Source organism: Hemiscyllium ocellatum, chromosome 23 (assembly GCF_020745735.1).
Source record: "Hemiscyllium ocellatum isolate sHemOce1 chromosome 23, sHemOce1.pat.X.cur, whole genome shotgun sequence".
NCBI classification, from domain to species: domain Eukaryota; kingdom Metazoa; phylum Chordata; class Chondrichthyes; order Orectolobiformes; family Hemiscylliidae; genus Hemiscyllium; species Hemiscyllium ocellatum.
Genome location: NC_083423.1, coordinates 39,487,358 through 39,508,758, shown reverse-complemented (window position 1 = coordinate 39,508,758; position 21,401 = coordinate 39,487,358). Strand labels below are relative to the sequence as shown.

Here is a 21,401-nt window from a genome sequence, read left to right as displayed (position 1 = left end):
TGTAACCAATGCTTCTTTTGCTACTTAACTTAAATCTGTGTTCATGTCCTCAATCCTTCCGTGATGGGAAGAATACTTATAAAAGCAAGCAGGAAAATCAAGAGAAATTGCTACATATTTTAGGACTTGATCATTTTACTGACCTTAAAGAGGTTTATAAAATCATGAGAGGCATGGATAGGGTAAATAGAGCAAGCCTTTTCCCTGGAGTGGGGGAGTCTAGAACTAGAGGGCATAGATTTAAGGTGAGAGGGGAAAGATATAAAAGAGACCTAAGGGTCGATGTCTTCACGCAGAGGGTAGTGTGTGGATGGAATTAGCTGCCAGAGAAAGTGATGGAGACTGGTACAATGACAACAGTTAAAGGCATCTGGATGGTATATGAATAGGATGGGTTTAGGGGGATATGGGGCAAGTCCTGGTAAACGGAGCTAGATTAGGTTGAGATATCTGGTCGGCATGGATGAATTGGATCAAAGGGTCTGTTTCCGTTTTGTGCATCTCTATGACTCTGTGACTCTATGTATATATAACTATATAGCTGAATCATATTTATGTTCAAAATCTTCACATCATTTAAAGCTGAAAGGGGCTAGGTTGAAAGAAAAGGGCAGTGGCAAAGAGCTAGAATAGGCACTAATGGCTCCCTTCTGCATTTTATTTGTCTATGATTTCCACAATGAGTGTACAGTAACCTACAATTGCACCCACCTGACAGTTCACATCCATGCCAGCCTCCAACAAAACCTGGACCACAGCCTTGTGTCCATTGCGTGCAGCGAGATGTAAAGGAGTGTGCTTTTTGGTACTGCAGCTCATCAAATTTGGATGCGCATTTATTAACATCTTGACCACCTGCAAACGGCCATAGAGTGCAGCTAAGTCGAGGGGGGTTTCAAATTTGTTGTTCCGTATCGTGGGATCAGTCAGCTCCTCCAAGAGGACAGCGACCACGTCAGAGTGTCCGTATTGGGCTGCACAATGCAACGCGGTTTCATTCTCATTGTTCTGTTCGAGTTCAGAGCAGAAAAAAGAAAGACCCATTACAAGACATTCACAAAAAAATGCATTTCTCAAATAAACAGCATGATGAAACAAAGTTCCACTTTATATTGCAAAAGATATTTCTACAAACTATTGAAAAAAGGTGAAGGTCATCAATTTTTCACAATATTTCATCCTCACTAACACTGGAGCCCCCCAGGGGTGCGTATTCAGCCCCCTAACTGTACTTGCTATATACCCATAACTGCATCACCAAATACCAGACGAATACCATTTGCAAGTTTGCTGATGAGACCACCAGAGTCGGTCGAATCTCAGATGGCGACTGAACAGACGACAGACCTGGAAAAACGGGGCACTGAGAATAACCTAGCTCTCAATGCCTGCAAAACCAAGGAACTCATTATTGACTTTCAGTGGAATGTTACTCATGCCCCCCTACACCAACAGCACGGAGGTGGAACGAGTGGCAAGCGTCAAGCTCCTGAGTGGTCATCCACAACAAGCTTTCTTGGACTCATCATGTGGATGCACTGGTTACAAAGGCCCAACAACATCTTTTCCTCATCAGGCAACTGAGGAAAACTGGCATGACGGCAAATACCCTTGCCAATTTTTATAGGTGCATCGAGAATATTCTGTCAGGTCCTGGTATGGCAAATATACCATTCAAGATCGGAGGCGGTTACAGAGAAACTCGGCCTGGACAATCACAAAGGCCAACCTCCCATCTGTAGAATCCATCCACCAGGCCCGCTGCAAAAGGAAAGGTTGCCAGTATTCTCAAAGTTCAATCCCGTCCTGGCAATGTTTTCCCACAACCTCTACCATCAGGTAGAAGGTACAGAAGCCTGAACACACACACACCAGACGGTTTCAAAACAGTTTCTACCGTACTGTTGTTAGAATACTGAATGGACTCTCAAACTCTTAACATTCACATGTACCTTTTTTTGTTTTTGCTGCTGTTTACCTATTATTTACTTGTCTATGCTATTTAACTCTGTGATCTGCCTGTATTGCTTGCAAGACAAAGCTTTTCACTGTGCCTTGGTACATGTGACAAGAAATTCAATTCAATTCAATTTGGCCTACATTTTCTTCAAGTGTTTGGAAGTTACAAGAAATGTGCAAACATTTTAAACAATTGGGGCAGTGAGCTGGGAATTGTCTAATTTTCTAGATATCTAATCAGAATCAGCATGTGTGCAATGGAAGGGCACCCAAATCCAACACTGGGTCATTTACATTGTCTGAGCACTTTTGTAGCAAGGGTGCAGGCATTGAGAGGGTTTTGCACAGGGATTGGAGAAGCTGATACAAAAACCTGTCAGTAGTCCCAGCTGCCAATATTGCCGACTCTGGCTGCTGTTCTCCAAAAGGCCAGACGATTTGATACCTTCACGGGGATTGAAATGAGAACAGTCCAACGTCTTTGGTAAGTTATTGGGTCTGTCCCACAGTCACGGAGTGTCAGTGAAAGCCGTAATGTTTGTGTTAGAGTACACCCCTGACCTGTGATTGAAGGCAGGAGAGGGGAAGCTTCCTTTCTCACCGGGTTGATCTGGGCCTAATTAAAGTACAAACTCTGTACCAGCCATCAGGTTTCAGGCCAATCTTCTGAAAATCCTGACATTGTATAGTGGGACAGGAGGACTGACACATGGGTCATTATCCCAATGTATTCTGTGCTGCACTTGGGGTCAGAGCATTCCTCATGTTTCAGAGTGTCTCATGTAACAAAATCTCTTCAGTCTAACAAATTTCTAACTCAGCTGCAGAACCCAGAAATAATAAGTTGATGGTACCATTTAATTTAGAGCTTTCACTGACTAGATGCAAGGGATCGTGCATCTTTCAAGGACTGCATTTTCCACAAACTACTTACATCCTCCAAATAAAATTTAAATTAAATAGTGTGAGGTGGAGGTTGTGCTTGAGGGGAGGAGGACTGGGGTGGCGGTAGGGGAGGGGGGTCAGTTGCATGGAAAATTACAGAAAAAGTTAAAGATAGGGGAATGGCTTATGAGAGGTTATGAACGTTTCTAGAACAAGTAATAGGCCAGCATATGGAAAGGGTCAGGAATCTAACTTCAGGCATGGGAGATAAAGGGACACCTGTGAGAAAGTGGGGGGGTAGTCAATGCAGGACTCAGGGTGTTATAACTAAATGCTCACAAACGCACACATACGAAGGAGGGTAAGTGAACTAGTAGCGCAGATTGAATTTGGTAACTACAGTATTATGGGTATCAGAGATATGGAGGAGCTGGTGTTGGACTGGGGTGGAGAAAAGATCGGAGTGTGTGGATGACACAAAGCTAGTGGGGGGATAGATAGAGTTCAGCAAACAGGGAAGCTGCAAAAGGATTTGGACAGGCTCGGAGAGTGGGGCAAAGTAGCAGCAAATGGAATGAAATGTGGGAAAGTGTGAGGTTATGCATTTTGGGAGGAAGAATACAGGCATAGAAAATTTCCAAATGGAGAAAAGCTTTGAAAATCTGAAGCACAAAGGGACTTAGGAGACCTGATTCAGGATTATAGAATTATCAAATCCCTACAGTATGGAAACAGGCCCTTAGGCCCAGCAAGTCCACACTGACCCTCCAAACAATATCCCACCCAGATCCATACCCCTCCCGTATTATTCTACATTTACCCCTGATGAATGCACCTAACCTACAAATCCCTGAACACTATGGCCAATTTAGCATGGTCAATTCACTTAACCTGCACATCTTTGGATTGTGGGAGGAAACCTGAGCACTCAGAGAAAACCCATGAAGACAGGGAGAGAACGTGCAAACTCCACACAGACAGTCACCCGAGGCCGGAATCAAACCATGGGTCTCTGGCACTGTGAGACAACAGTGCTAGCCACTGTGCCACCCAATTAAGAGAATTGTGCAGGTTTAGCTAGCACTTATGTAATGTTAGTATTCATTTTAAGAGGGTTAGAATACAATTGCAGAAATGTACTGCTGACCTTGTATAAGGCTCTGGTCAGACCACATTTGGAATACTGTGAGCAATTTTAGGCTCCAAATCTGAAGAAAAATGTGCCGGCATTAAATGAGGGTTGAGAGGAGGTTTACAAGAATGATCCCAAGGATGAAGAGCTGCTCATATGAGTAGCAGTTGAGTACTCTGGGTCTGCACTTGATGGAGTGTAAAAGGATGAAGGGAGACCTGATTGGAACTTAAAGAGTATAAGAGCTTGGATAGAGTGGGTGTGGAGGAGACATTTCCATTAATAGGAGAGACTCTGTATTGAGGACACAAGCTCAGAGTGAAGACATGACCCTTTAGAAAGGGGATGAGGAGGAATTTCTTCAGCCAAAGGGTGGTAAATCTGTGGAATTCATTTCCACAGAAGGTCGTGGAGGCCACGTCATTGAGTGTATTTATGTTCTTTCATTGTCATGACACACCATCCTGCTAAATGAATGTCACAAGTAAAACAATTAACAAAGGATCTGATACAAAACTGAGTCAAGTCGTGTTCTAGAGGGGCTCTAATCACAAGCAGGATTTCCTGTGCTTCCCTGAATAATGGAGAGGAACTGCACCCTTCAAAATTATTGATACAATGTCCAGAGTGCTTAGTAAACAGACCCTTAAGTACTCAACAGCTGACAAAGCTGTTTCTCTTAGTTTGACTAACAGATGCCCTGGATGCAGACTCCAAACTTAAAGCTGGCCAATGTTTCATACCAATGTATCTTTCAAAGCAGGTTGTTTTCTTAAGGCTTTTGTGCTCTGTGTAAAATACCACCAGGTATGGCTCAGGATCTCCATTGTGGGATACACAGCCTCTGCTGCACCTTTTGTAGAGGAAGACAAATGGACAGGAAAGCTGTAGAATCACTGACCTCAGCTTTCTCCAATCCCTCTTTCTCAGCCAGCTGAGCTTTTCCTTGGCACTGACTTGTTTGTAGAAGATTCCAGGAAGATAACATGAGTTCTTTGGGCTCACCTCTAGAAATGTTGTCAATATTTTATCCTTTTGCCTTTAACCTGTCAAGATATCCCTAAGTCTGAAGAGGTATTCACCCATAGCAGCAAATTTGATTCGTGAGTGTGAGGGAGTGTCCACATGCCAATGGGCCTACATATCCTGGAGCCAAATCTGCCCTGAATTCCCCTGAAGTTATAATCTGGGGTTACAACAGACTCCAGTGGTATATTTTGAAGGCAAGGCAGAGGAGAAGAGGCAGTAGAAATTGAAAGGACTACAGATGCTGGAAGTCCGAGTTAATAAAATGTGGAACTGGAGAAACACAGCAGGTCAAACAGCATTGGAGGAGCAGGAAAGACTGTGTACTGATTAGGAGTGACTTCTTAATTTAGCACTCCTCTGCTTGTGTCCAATAGGTTGATGGGTTATGTCGAGTGAGGGAGACGAGGGTCAGCACATTAGGAGAGGATCAATGTGCACGCTTCACATTTTTGTACAAGTTATGCTCATTTTCAGCATACAGTGTAAAGCATGAATGATTATCATGTTGTCGAATGTTCAAATAAAATTAAAAGTAACAAAGAAAAAAAAGACAAATGCAGTTCATATGCAACTACCACACAATATATACAATAAGCAAAATCATAGCAAATTCCTGAGATAATAGCCAAAGTAATGTACACAAATAACATAGAATCCAAACAAGGTAATCAGTGACATGTAAATATCTACAATCTACCATTACCCATAAATTAAAAGAATTTACAAGTCCCAACTTAAAGCTCTCTAGATTTCCAACTTATATTTCTGTGTTTAGGAAAAAAAAGACCATACCTTAAATTAATGCAACTCAAAATATGCATTTTGTGTTGAGGTTATCTAACCTTTTCAACAGCTCCAACGTGACTCATTTGTAAAGGTCTCACTATTGCTTTGCTACTTTGCAATCGCTCCAGCATTCGAGAATTAGCTGATACAAAAGGGGTGAGAATGTTCTGAAGCATAAATTAAAGCTGCAAGGTGGTGAAGATGTGAAACACAGTTGATATAACAATATAAACCTCAACATCAAACCACAAGCAGATTACCAGCATCAACACAACTCTTAAACATGCTACTGCCTTTGAACACCCTAAATGATGACAATCTGGATGATAATGAAGGTTTCCTTGTGTGCTTTGGTTTCAGAATGTGCATCGCAACATCCACAATATTTTAAAAGCACACCAGCATAAAAAGGTGGCCTAGAAATTCCGAATATAGTCATTAGTCTTACAATTAGTCAAGACCCCGTTCAAATTAAAATGTAGCCATTTACTTTTTGATGATTTCCGTGATGGAAATTCCTGGTCAGGGACCTCCCGCTATGAACCTGCCTAAAAATCCTGAGATTCAGTGTTGAGAAGATCGTTGTTAAAGCTGTGCCATTTTCTGCAGTACTCAGTGCTGCATACTAAGTGCCCAGGAGAAATATTGAAAGCTACTGTGAAAGGGCATGGAATTAAGTGAAGAGTCCGGGTGGGTGGAATTTGCTGGTGGAGGCAGTGTCAGATACATTGGGCACTAGGGGAATGGATGAGTATTTATTTTGGGGGCAGGAGCTGGTCAGTAAGCATCGAGTGGGAATGCAGTGGGTGAGTGGACGCACGTTATGGGATGGGGAGGTATCAGGTGAGGTAGGGATCTGCTCAGATCAGGAAGGGTCAGTTAGGGATGGGAGGGTGTAGCTGTGGGCGGGTGTGTGTGTGGTGAGTCAGAGGTTCAGTCCCATTTACCCAAGAATGACAGCAGCTTTCTAACCGTCTAATGCATCTTGAGTACTTTTTAGGCTCAAATGATTCAGAACATTCCAAATTCTTTGAGTTTACAAGAATATGCTTGTGAGTTCTAGATGTTGTTTTGAACAGGGTGGAGGGGAGTTGCTAATCAGTATTTTCAAATTCACCAGCAATTTCTTTGTAAGCAATTGCACTGGGATTTCTGCAGTATACCAAAGTGCAACACCTACACAGACAGCAGTAACAACTACCTGACCATGGGAATATCTAGGCATAACTATCTTTGGACATAACAATGAGAATGAGAACAACTTAGGTAAGAATGAATGAACGAATGATTTACTGCCAAGTGCACTTTACAGCGAAACACAAAAAAAAGTGAAAAACTTTCATTTGTCGCCATAATCCAGCATCATTTTGGTAGTATAAGCAAATGAAAAGATATAGCTTAAAGTCTGTCAATGTACAGGGTCTCCAACTCAGAACCAACTAACGTGGGAGTCGCCGATCCTCAGGCACCATCTTTCTTTGCTGGGCTGATTCACCTTCACCACTGCCCACGCTGGGCATACCAACGTCCGAGACTATTGCCATAGTCGATGTTGGCATGGTGCCCCTTCACCACCAGCGCTAAACTCAACAAATCCTCAGGCACCGTCATTCATTGCTGGGCCTACATCACTGACATCACCTCAGGAATCTCAGATTCCTGATGAAAGGCTCCTATCCAAAACGTTGATTTTCCTGCTCCTCGGATGCTTCACGACCTGCTATGCATTTCCAGCACCACTCTAATCTTGACTCTAATCTCCAGCATCTGCAGTCCTCACTTTCTCCTCAGGAATCGCTGTGCCCACTGCTGCCAGGAGGAGCCAACTCTGTTGCCTTCACTACCGCACATGCTCAGAAGGCCGGGCCTACTCTTGCTAAGACGAAGATGCCAAAAAAGGTTTTAAAAGGGGAAAGGGAAAAAAAGAGCAAAAGAAAAGCAGCAAAAGTAAAAAGAAAAAAAAACAAGAAAGCAGACAGGAGCATTCAAGCCCCGGGTTAGAAGCTCAGACACAGCACTGCTCCTAATCCTCTCATTAGTTGCTATTAATACCCTCATTCCGTAAGTGCTTAGTTTCTTCACACATCCCCCTGTATCCAATCTGTACTAGTTTATGACCCAAGAAAACAGAAACATCTGTTGAAGTTGCATAATTTTACAAAGATCATCAAAGTGAGGTAGGACATCATATAGAAGTGAGCAACTTCCCCTTCCAATCATCCAGGGCCTGAAGTTTTGGATTTGATGGTGATAGAAAGTGGGTGCTCTGGCCTGCTGATTCCCCAACTCCATCCCATGCCATTGCCATTTTATGGCAGAATGGGGGGAATGGACATGGGGGTTGATGGCAATGCTGCCCTCCTGGAAGCAGTGGGTGATTGATTGAATTTGTTCATTCAAGAACACCATTTGGGACGTCCAGTCAGCCTCCAGATCCTTTCATGCTCTGGCAGCCAGTTTAACTGCTTGGAACAGTCTCCTCCTGTAGACTGGCAGGAAAGCATCAAAGCTGTAAGCTGGAGGGCCTAGAGGTTATCCCTTCTTGCAGGCCTACCTAGTTCTGGCTCATCCCCCCTCTCACCATGGTGGTCTGACTGCAAAAGGCATTTCTAGTCACACTTTTAAAGAGTCGGAGAAAAGACACATGCATCTTGAGGACTCTTCTCCCCTACATTGGTTATTAATCAACTCCCTTTGAAAATCACAAGGAATGACTCTTTCCCACTCATTGGCCCCATTCCAACCTGATAGAGGGATTCTGAAGTCTGGAGAAATAATCCTGCACACGTGAAGCACTCTAGGCTGCAAGTATTAAGATTTGCATAAATTAATTCCCTTGCCCACGTGTCTTATTCCATCACATCAGTATAGTTCCACAAGCTCCACAAGACAGGCTGTGATGTTAAAAACTGGATAAGGACAACCCAAATTCTTCCACATGGAATGTTAAACAGCAGTGAATTCTTACTTCCTAACGATCAGGAGTTCGATAGGGAACAGGCAGTATTGCTCATAACAGAGAGTATATGCTAAAACATTAAATAGCCATCAACATTATGACTCCATTACTTAAAGAAGAACCTTGCATATTTATAAACGTTATTGTACTGCAATGACAAGGAATCATATTTTGTTGTATTATTGCAATATTCTGCTTGGAATCGGAACAGAAATGAAACAAGAAAGACTTTTGCAACCTCGGCTGCACAATGCTCTTTTACCCAGTTCAGGCTCTACACAAATCAGTAATAACCACAAACATAAATCAACAGTCTAATGATAAGACTGTCCATCTCTGTCTCTCCCTCTCTCTCTCATACAGACACCTGAGCTGAAAATGCAGTTATGGTAAATTATGCATTTCTCAGACTTTCCAGTCAGCCTCCAGATCTTCTTATGCTCTGGCAAAGTATATCAAAGATCTCCTTTTTCAAACTTGGAGATCAAAGTGTCTTTTTTTTCATTAGCACGATAGCCATGTGACTAGGCAGTGATATGCGCCACACGTTCAGATAAAGAGCAATTAAACCAAGGGCAGCCTCAGGAGCACTAGACCTCTGTGACGTTACAAAGTCTATGTAAGGGAGAAGCCTCCAATGATGGGAGGTTGAGGGCATGACTCTAATCAGTGGACAGGGGCAAGGCTCCATAACTTCACAATAATAAAGTGGCCACAAATATTCTAACAGCACAGTGGGTCTTTAACCAGAGGAAACCAGCAGGGTGTGTGAAAGGAGGATGAAGGGCGAAATTCACTCCACAACAAACTAGCTTTAGACTCATGCTAGTTAATAGGAACAAATACAAAACCAAGATTATCACATGGTTGGAATTAGGTTTCCATAACTCAAGGGAAACAACCTACATCATTTGTGTGGTAGTCAGGGCTATATCAGTCTGCCTTCTGTTATCACTCAGTAAACTAAGATCAGTGAAGGTTATCTTTTTACTAGGTGGCCTATGACCAGCATCAAAAAACGTAATGGAATTTACAGAATGCAATCTTTTTTAGTATGTGTTCTTCTATTCATCATATAAGCTGAGACAAAACATCTAGGCTTCTTTCCAACAATGTTTATTTACATTGTTTACACGATAAGACAATAGAGTTCACTGTTCCAAGCTGATCTTTCAGCAGAGCCCTATCACATGATTACAGTTACATTGTGGTATGCCTTGGAGACTTATCTGCATGTCCCCTAAATCCAATCGCTACATCTCCCCACAAATGCTTTCTCAGTTTTAGCTGAAAGCATTTGCTTAACATACTGACTAAACACTGAAGTTAAAGTATCCCCCTTTAAGTGAATGTTTCTTCAATCCCACTATTTCCCACCAAATTCCATCACTCTCAGATTTGATTAACACAATGAACTCTCAATACTGGTCTGGTCATTCAAAATGATTGAGGAGAACAATGACCAGAAGGCTGACTTGGGACCATACTTCATACAGCAGCTGGAATGAAAAGAGTAGGATCAATCACAAGGCGCCACTTCATGGTACTGAAGGGGCTGGCTGCCTGTGGGCTATCAGTACAAAGACTGGTGGGTGTTCTTTTCCTTGCTGGATGCTGAGTAGTCTTATCTCTCTTTTTAGAAATACCTTTTTCTGAGAAGGTTAGTTAACAATGAAGCATGACAGATTGGTAATATTTGCACTATTGAAGAGCTTACAGGCATCACCAATCTGCTGCACTAGCTGGACAGAAGATCTTGAGTTTCTTGTGCGATACTCAAGTTTTGGATGAAGAGGGAACAGGACATCAGCAAGACTGCAGCTCATAGATATACTTCTTAAAAAGAAAGAGACTTGCACAAAGAACATAACTGATCAATTAAAATCTCTTCTGAGGTTGCTGGTTGCACTGGAAGATTTGCAGTTGAGTCCACAACAGTAATTACCGCAAATGGGCCGAAGGACCTGATTCCATATTGTAGATAATCTAATCTAATCAAATCGTTCTGGATAAAAGCTGTGGGCCAATGAGCGTTAACATTGACTGCTGTCTCTCTCTGTCAATGTGTCTGGGATACCAGATAAAAATAAACCTTTTACTGGTATCTCAGAAAATTCGAGCTCACGTTGTCACATATTGCTGAAGGACTCTCCTGCACGTTTTGCGGTTCTTTGTAATCTGGCATAATCCCATCCAATTGAAGCTGCTGCCGGTTGTGTGACAATGCTGTCACTTTAAAAAAGGTTGTCTTGTTTTTTTTTTGGAGAGGGTTTAGGAAGGGAGAGAGGACGTACCGGCTACTAAAACAGCTGAAGTAAATAATTTAGGAGGCCTTTAGGTTTTTTAAAAAACAGTTGTAGCAATGGAAGGGGAGTGGCCAGTTCCCATAGACCAGGCTTTCTAGTTTCTTTTAGCTACCGCAGTCAGAAGCTGTTTGGAGTCCCAGAAGGGTTGGAAGCTTCAGTAAATGCTTTCCAGTTGCTACTTTCTCTGAAATCTCTCGATGTTGTTTCATCCAGGATTGGAGAACGACATGCAAAAATCTGTGTCAGAATTTGCCTTTTTGCCAAGGAATGTGGTTATGGAATGACACCATATTAGAACAATTAATTAGTAATGTACACTGTATCTATTATTCAGCCACGTTTTCCAATAGTTAAGTTATTCTAAGTTCATTTTTTTTTTCTTTGTATTTGAACGATCATGGTTAAATAAATTGCATTTTGATTAACATCAAATAGGCCATGTCACATCTGGAACATGCACTTCACATCTACTTTTAAAATAAGAAAGTTAGAGTCTAGGCTATCTTAAAAATATTTTGAGGGAGTTGGATCTGGGCCATAATAGTGGAAAAACCATTGTGATCCCCTTGTACAGATGAAAGTACTCAAAATCCACCACATCTTCAATAACCACATGTAGCATTTCTGCATTATTACTGCTGGTTACAAAACTGGCTTCTCCATAGAGGTAAGTGAAGAATTCCGCTCAGTCTGGTCTAGAAGTATAAGAAATAGGAGGAGTAAGCCATTCAAACCCTGAAACTTAGGCTTCCCCGTTCAATAGGACCTTGGTTGATCTGACATTCCTCATGCCTTTTGGTTCCCCTTTTGAACAAGAATTTACCTCAGCCTTAAGTATTAAAGGAATGAAGTACCCAGAAGTCAAGTACAACTGGAGTTTCTTCCAGAAGGGATAAATCTGGGTCTGACACTAACACGATGTCAAGTTCACCCACTGATTAGAAATATCTGAAGAAGAGGCACATCCTCTTCAGGCATAACTGGAGGTGGAGCATCACAATGCTAGTCAAATTCTGAGAAAAGCTGAGATACTCTTTATAAATAACAATCATTCTAAGTTTCATGATACGAAACTTAAGTTGACTGACACAACATTGGAAAATCCACAAAAATGCTGTTCCATTTTCAGCAGACAAAACCTCAGGCTCCTGGAAAAGCAGACATAATTCCTCACAAAATGGAATCTCGTCACCACCTTAGAAGAAGAGTCTATGACCTGGACTGAAGTATTTGCTGGCTGTTGTCAAAGACATTGTTGCTCACAAGCCTGCCAATTCAACAGGGATTTATTCTAATTCTGTATGACATAAATAGGTTCCGTAATAATGTTACCACTGCAAGCAAGTGTTGCTTCAAAACTAACTTTACCAAAAGGTGTGGACTCCTAGCATCCAGATAATATTTGATTCTTGAAGGCACACAGCAAGAAGATGTTCTGAATTGTTAGGCAGCACATTATTGGTCGCTCCTGAATCGAGTAAAGATTTTGTGTCAGAATTTTCGACCTTTAAGGTTAGTGATCGTGGTAGAGATCATCATTTCCTGCATTAGGGTCAACAATATCCTGCCTACACCATCTTCTTGGTCAATCTGCTGGACTCTACTTCACTGAGGATTTGATTTACTCAGAAGAGGTGCTCTTCCACTGCAAAACTGCTGAAATTCCCAAATCTATCACAGTGAAAACACTGGATGCCACCTACTGGACAATTTTGCCACTTGTGCCGTCTTCTCTCACCACTTGCTAGCGCTTCAAGATGGCACTTCCTGCCTTTCCGCCCTCCCCCCCGATTTTTGGCAGACTACACTGTCAAGTGGGTGACCACCTTTGGGCCTAGCCGACTTTGCATTTGGAGTTGCAACAAATCACGCCCTAATTTTGTGCTCTGTGCTTGGCCTCACTACCACATGGGCCGCCTGCCTTAATATCAAGCCTTGTGCAGACTGCAATAAATCAGGCAGCATACTACTGGGAGTTTAAACAAGTTTACCCTTCAATTTCACATCAACATATGACTGGCAGCTCGATCTAAATTCTCAATGGAGAACTCTGAGACAGAGTCTGCCGGCATTTCTGGTTGAAGCATACACATTCTATAACAATGTTCTGAAACTAAAATAAGCATCAAATGCTGCTTGGATCGATTGAAATGTTGCTGAGTTTTTGTTAACACCTAGTCTGATAGGGATCTCTTTGGTAATGGGACTCTCTGCCTGTAAATTAAGTACTGACCTGGAGCTGAACTTACTACATATAGAGATCTGGAACTACTGTGTATCTGTGGAAATGTATCCTCATGTAATCGCCCACGTTTCTACGTCTTTTAATAGCGTGAAAGGACAAGGACTGTTTGGCTGGTGTGGACATCCTGACACATGCCTCACTGCAAGCAAGTCTTCAGCTTACTATGTTCAGGAAATCATCATCTAAGTATCTCCACTGCTTCCACCATGGTAGAGGATGGTATTTTGTTTTTCGTAAAAGCTCAGACCAGGCTCCCAGTTTCTTTTAAACAATTTTATTTAACAACATAAACATGATAATAAGGCAACATAGCTTGCTGCTTTGTGCTGCACTAATTCCAACTTCCGAATGGAGTCCTGTCATGTAACTGCCTAATTCCCAATTACATTCTCTGTGCTGGAACAGTATTCACACTTGCACGTTATGCATTTTGAACATTATTGGATAAACCTCAATATGATTATTTGTCCAACTTCACAATCATTCTCATAAATAATGTCATGAATGCATTTGGAGAAACATTAAAATAGCAGTGTGGTAAGGTTTATATACTGTACAAGATTAGAATGGCGCTGGAAAATAGCACAGCTAGTCAGGCAGCATCCGAGGAGCCGAAAAATGGATGTTACAGGCAAAAGCCCTCCATCAGGAATAGTGCACCTGATGAAGGGCTTTTGCCCATAATGTCGATTTTTCTGCTTCTCGGATGCTGCCTGACCTGCTGTGCTTTTCCAACACCACTCTAATCTAGACTCTGGTTTCCAGCATCTGCAGAACTCACTTTTGCCTTGGTATATGCTGTGCTACAAGCTCGCAATGCAGGAAAAACACATTCTGCACATGGACGCACCATTTTTCCTGTTTTGCTACCTTTAAAAAGTGAATGCATTGACTTTGTGATCTTTAGCCACGATTCTTAGTTTTAAGAAATAGTGTATGTATATTTCAATGTGCCACGTAGCCCAAAATATTACTTTTTTAGGTACCAGAAGCAACCTATTCTAAATATAACCTGAGAACAAAAGATAGGGCAAGATTGTTCAGTGGCCTTTTGATTCCGTCATCAGGCTCAAATGGGGCCCCGCACTGTATGGGGAAAACAGCCTGCAAGGGGCTCCTGTGCTGCTGTGATAATATCCCTAACTTCTGGGCTAGAAGCTCTCTGTGGTCAAGTTCCATCTAAGGACATGATGGCCAGAGAAGGTGCATCATAACAATGCCGAATTGATTGATCATCAAACTGCACTCTAACACACAGTAAACGTTGGAAGGTTTCCTGGTTAGCCTCATGCTGAATGATCCCAAATGCAGGTTCTAGACATGAGCTTGAAGAGTCTCCAACACACACACACTCATAGACCTATGATTTTCCCCACATTGACAGCTAGTAGCAACTGGATCGCCATCTAACTGCGGCAGTGTACTAACTTTTAAAATTGGAGGTGCAAGAGAATTCAATCTGCTTAATAGGCAATCTTGCATATAGTCCTGTTGCATCTTCCTTACTCTCATGTCATCTCTCAGAGGCACAGAAATATTACAATGCAACAAGAGATAATTGGATCCATCATGCCTCACTGGTTCTATTACCTAGTGCTAATTTCCTGCAATTTTTCCATATCCTTGCACACCATTTCTATCCAAACAATTATCCAATGCCCTCTCAAAAGGTCTGAGGGCCACAAAGAACCAACAATATGATTGCTAACTATTTCCATATTAAAAGTTATTGTTTGGTGCTGTAGATTCTCATCCACCAACGGTTGAGTCAACATCTCTCAAAATCATAGAAACCATAGAATCTATACAGCATAGAAATAAGCCATTCAACCCATCAAGTCCACACTGACCCTCCAAAGAGCATTTCACCCAGACCCAATCCTGTTACCTTATCCCTGTAATCATGACTAATACACCTGGTTTGCACATCCCTGAACACTATGGGCAATTTAGCATTGCCAATCCACCTAACTTGCACATCTTTGGAATGTGGGAGGAAACCCACACAGGAAGAATGTGCAAACTCCACACAGTAAATCACCCAAGTTTGAAATCGAACCTGGGTCCCTGGCACAGTGAGGCAGCAGTGTGAACCACTGATCAACCCTGGAAAGTCCTCAGGAGATGCATGGAGATAAAATAAAATAATTTTTTTAATATCTAAGTCTTCAATATATATTTTTTTAAATTCCTCTATCTCAAAACTTTTAAATCATAACAATTACTCAATCCTTCATAAAAACAGATTTGTTTCATAATTTTAATTAAAGACAATAAATCCTTTAGAAACCTCTTTGAACAATTACTCAATCCTTCATAAAAACAACAGATTTGTTTCATAATTTTTTATCAAAGACAGTAAATCCTTTAGAAACCTCTTTGAACTGTCAATCAAACTGCAACTTTATGTATCCTTCTTGGGATAATTATAAGATGTAGAAAACCACCAAAGATTGATAATTTCAATGACCAGCCTTAGGGTAATGTCAACAGATCGATATTATAACCATTAAACCAGGTTTTTATTTACTCCTCACTGACACAGCCTGTTAAAAAGAAAATTAAGGTCTAACATATGAGGAACAGCTGAGGATCCTGGGATTGTATTCATTGGAGTTTAGAAGATTAAGGGGAGACTTAGTAGAGATGTACAAGATAATACATGGCTTGGAAAGGGTGGACGCTAGGAAATTGTTTCCATAAGGCGAGGAGACAAGGACCCATGAACACAGCCTGAGAATTAGAGGGGATCAATTCAGAACAGAAATGTGGAGACATTTCTTCAGCCAGAGGGTGGTGGGCCTGTGGAATTCATTGCCATGGAGTGCAGTGGAGGCCGGGACGCTAAATGTCTTCAAGGCAGAGATTGATAGATTCTTGTTGTCTCGAGGAAATAAGGGCTACGGGGAGAACGCTGGTAAGTGGAGTTGAAATGCCCATCAGCCATGATTGAATGGCGGAGTGGACTCGATGGGCCGAATGGCCTTACTTCCACTCCTATGTCTAATGTGGATTTAAAAAACTCCACAGCTTGAAAGCTCTAAGGACGTTCTTCTCCCTTCAAGAGTATTTACACCTACTCTGCACATTCAATATAGTAACACTGCAATTTTACAGCCCATCCTATGGTGAACAGGTGGTCTTGGTCCAATGGCCTGCTGAGCTTGGGGAATGTCATATGTGATTCAGGCCCAGAATGGGACTTCTGCACCTGTGTCACATTTGCCTTTTAAAAGCAGAATCGTCATGAATTGGTTCAAGTCCAAGCGTAAGTGTCCAAGGTAGAAAACAAGCATGTTACATGTACTTAATGATATTCAATGATCTGAAAAAGCACAACAATCCAAATCATCGAGAATCAAGATTTAATCAATTTAAAATACAACCAGCTTTCAACCTAGTGAGTTATTAATGATTTCTGTGAGAAAAGCACATGGATTTACAGAAGCACTGCAGTCATAAACCTTTCAGCCTACAGTAAAATAGATATAAACAAAATGTTGATATTATAAAGGGCATTGCAGTAGTGTAAAGAAAGTAAGGAAACAGCATGATATGTCACAGGAATAAATGACTGGCAAGTTCATATCCACTTGAACTATAGGCTTTACTTAAATTCTGAGAACAGTAGCGCGGCTCCACCAATATAAATTATTAACTGTCAACACTTCATAAGAAAATATAGTCCCATGTCTACCACTTGTAACAAAGGAATCAATATTTAGTCTGATCAAAATGAAATCCATTGTATAAATATACCATTCTTGGACTCACGGTCACTTAATATCATGTTATAATTGAAGATCATAGAAGTTGGACTTTACAGTATATTATAAAGTGTGTTTTTCATGTTTTAACCTCATAGAAAAAGGAGAGCAGTCAGTGCATAAAATGACCCAAAACGTGTCAGGAAAATAATATTTTCAACAATAAACAAAGGAATTAAAAAGTTCTTAACTTTTTTTAAGGAGTTCAGAGAGTTAGCTGTCATTTGATGAGGTCTTCGGTTGAAAAAATATAATGCATAGAGGCCCATTTGCAAAAGCTTTCTAGTAAACAATGCGTGACCCAAATCAGTCTTGGCTCAAAGATCCCAGGCATTAGGTAACTATCAGTGTACTGCGCTCCTTATAAACTACAGTTCAGATTGCACAATCATTCAGATATGTATGAGTACTGCATTCATAGCACAATGTATTTGGCAAATGTCACCAAAGCAACACGAATGAGACTCTGGTCTTGACTTTTCATAAAGAAACGGATGGGAAATTAGGAGTGCTTTCCTTCAATTTGAGAGAAAATCTGATTCTTACTGATTGATCACTTGAAGAAAAAAAAATTAAATTTCATCATTAAAATCTGATGTTAATGACCTCTGGGAATGAACAAAATGAGAGGAAAAAATTTGCAAGGTCTGTCAGCTGTTAAATATTATTAAAACACAGTTGGCAATCCCGTTGGCATCCAGCCACAATTTTATCAGCCTATTTAGATCCAGAGTCCAATTTATGTGCCGAATCATTCAATTCTGCTGAATACAATTACAAGACATAGGCGGTAACTACTTGCACAGACATTTTCAAAGTAGCTTAGATCAATCATTACAGAACATCTCCTAAGCTTCAGACATCCTGAAATACCTACAAAATATGTTACCCTAATCGTGTCTAATTTTGGGGTGTGAGAATATTGGTAGAGCAAAGAAATTTCTGGGCAATCAAGATAGGAGGATTAGAATGAAGACAGTGCAAGTGCAGTGCAATGAAGAACTACAGAAAGTGACTGGCTTCATGTGACTGGGATTAGTTATGAGAGAACATTGAAGTACACAAACTGAAATTAAGCAACAGCTTAAATTTTGGGAGAATGACTGGAAGTAGCAGAGTAGAAAGCCACGGTGATAGAAATGTATCACTGCAACTGAAAAGAAGAATCTACCAGACAGTTGTGAGATAGACCTTGTTACATAGGCCAGAAGAGGGGGCAACATCAAAATAGGAGAAACAATGATTAGCTAGTAATGAGAACAGATGGTGAGATGAATGTATGCAGGAACAAAAAGAGACAAAGTCTGGAACCAATGTGTCAGAGAGGGGCTCAGGAAAGATTGTGAAAGCCAATAAATTATCTGAGAACAGTTTGAAATGGTCTGGTACCCGTTGCCGAGAGAGAGAGAAAATGTAGTGAGATGGATGTTGGAAATGGAAGTGGCAGGAAGGCCTGAAGCAAGGTGGAAAGTTGAGGGGTGAGAGTCTTAAATACCATAGAATTGGAAAAGCAATGGTAACTGACAGGAGAAGGTGGATGAGGGTAATCAACTAGCTTTGTGCCAACTCCAAGTAAAATAGGAGCAAGCTGAAAGTAGTAGTGCCCAGGTTTCAGAAGCATTTTTATTTTCAGCTTTCAGAATAAATAATTGTGAACAATTGTGTAACATAAAAGTCTCTGGCTCAATCTTTAATACAAATGAGTGGATATGCTTGTGAAAATGGGAGACGTTGTGGGTGAACATGGAAGAAGAATGAGGTTGCCGGGTGTGGGTGGTGGAAGGCCTGTTTAAGCACACAGGCACATTACCAAATAAAAATATATAAGATAAACAGCACTCCATCCTTCACATCCCCTCACACTGTCTCCATGCCTATATATGCTGTCTATTGTAGCTCCTCCTACACTTCAGGTAAGCACCTACCCATGTACCCATCTTTACGCCCTCTCATAATCCTCTATGCCGACCTGTGAATTGTGCCCATCCTCAATGTCGTTTCTAACTCCTAGGACAACTTTGTGCCAATTCATGCAAACCCATACCTCTCATTGCTCACTTTTGCCCTCACACCTACAATGCAAACTCACCCAGTATCCATAGTAGGCAGACTTCAGGATCCATTCTCAGATAAAATAAATTTCTTCTGTATACTGAAGGTTTTACAATTTTAAAACTAACATCTGCATTTATTTTTAGAAAGATGATCCACCATGTTTAATTTGATTTAAGCCCTTATTAAAAGATGCACTGGAATTCAAGTTCCAATGTTCCACTTCAAAAATCCATAACCACTTCGAACTATCAACAGAACTACAATTTGGGGCACACCACTGTGACAACTGAAGGTTGTGAAATCAGCCATGCAAAGAAACTATAGAACTCATGCTAATGTAAACAGACAGTTCAGAATCTCTCACAACTATTTCTCTTTCAAAAACATTGCACTCTTTTCAAATATTTCAAGTCCAGGAATTTTAAAAGCCTTGACAGCTACAAAGATGCCAAACATCTTTATGCACAGTCATAGATATTTTTAACAATTCCCAAATGTTTACTGATACCTTCTATATGGCAGATTCTCTCCCCGTAAGAACACCTGATCTCCCACAAAGGATCTTCCAAGGCCATGTCTACATTAACCCTTCCCCTAGCATTTCAAACTTGACCACTAAAACCCTATACCCTTACTCACTGAGGTCTAACAGATTGGCCCAACCAGTAGCCTAGATATACCTTTCACCCAGCCTCTGTTTGAGCATTTTCTTCAGAGACTGCCTCCGCTCAACTGGCACAGCTGGGACTGTAGATTCTGCCACCGTCCACTTAGCTGACAACTCTCTAAGACAAGACTTGTTTCCAGATGGGGCCAGAAATCTTGGTCTTAGCCAATTAATGCCCAGCTAACTGCAGAGCAGCTGGTATTGTGAGGTTGCATTCTGTGCCAGCACTTCAGGTGGCAGGGCACAGCACCCAAAAATTATTTTCCATAAACTTACAGAATATTCCATAACTCGGGCTCCTCCAACACTTGAAAAAAAAATCTTTTAAGCTTTTTATGTAAACTACCAAGTTTTGATATGAACCAAAGAAACGTGTGCTTTAACCTTACTTTTACAATTGCAGCCAAGGTTCATTGTGGGGCAGTCATGTGGGAGGATATTTCTATAAAACATCTCAGAGAAGCAGATTTTCAATGACATGCTCCTGTTTTCTTTCTCATGGCAAGCAGAGGGTGGAATGAATGAGAAATGTTCTAATACCAAATATCAACATTCTTTATTTCAATAAACACAAAGGAAAATCCACCCCCACCTCCTCCAAGTGTTACCACTGAATTAATTCAATAATGTGTTCCACAATGGGCCGACCATACTTAAGACTCTTTCTGTTCTATGTTTCCTGTGGACAGAGCACCGAAATAAAGAAGGCTAAACAATAAAGTAAATGTTTGCTGCTCTCAATAACTTCCAATTGACTGGTTACAAAATAAAGTTCAGAAAACCTTGGGCACAGATACACTTTTCCCCGGTGATGAAAAAATGCACAGAAATAAAAACAAACTGAAGGAGTGAAAATAACTTCCAAAATCTGAACAGGAAATAATTGATCTTCCAATTTACAGAAGATGAACAAATGGTGATGAACCAAAAACCATCCATAACCCACAATGACCAAAGGCTCACTGATATTTCAATTGTAAGCAAAGATAGCTGCCAGGAATTTCTCTGTCACAAAATAGAACAGTAAACAGAGTCCAACGTTCTCATAGCTCATGCCAAGAATCAGATACAGACCATTTCAACAACAAGCATATCTTTTTTTCGCAGATGCATTTTGTTCCTCGACCATCAAAATTAATTATAAATCTTAATCAAGGGCTGATAACTGCATCAAAATGTTCTTCAAATGTAGTTAAGTTCAACCTCTATCAGCAACTAAATCCCCACTTTTGAAACTATTTCTCAACTTTACTGGGACATTGTTCCAAAAAGCTCCAACTACTATTTACGGATTCAGAATTACTTAACGAACAGTTCTTTAGGGAAGTATATCTGCATCACTATTCAGTCGGGCTGAGACATTAGGATTGTGTTCTCACTGCCATTCACTGCATTCAATCTTCAAAGGACTATGTAACAGGTCTTTAAGTAAATTGTTTTTGGTTGTTCCTCTTGAATCGATCTTAAAGTTGGAGTTGCTGATAGATAGCTCATCTTGACCAGACACCCAAACACAAAACTAATCAGTAGTCTTAATCAGGAGTCTATGTTGAATCATTAATTGGCATGCACGGGTCATTGAAATTCTAATGATGAGGCTTGATGGTCAAG

General features: G+C 41.0%; 1 protein-coding gene across 8 annotated transcripts in view; it reads right to left on the bottom strand.

Moving 5' to 3' along the window:
- The window catches only part of anks1b (ankyrin repeat and sterile alpha motif domain containing 1B), an 815,114-nt gene that overhangs the window by 442,759 nt on the left and 350,954 nt on the right, over nucleotides 1-21,401 (bottom strand). For all 8 annotated transcript variants that reach the window (XM_060842911.1, XM_060842914.1, XM_060842910.1 and 5 more), the window contains exon 4: nucleotides 712-1,008. In XM_060842911.1, the coding sequence (XP_060698894.1) occupies nucleotides 712-1,008 (297 nt within the window). The remainder of the gene's footprint in view (nucleotides 1-711; nucleotides 1,009-21,401) is intronic.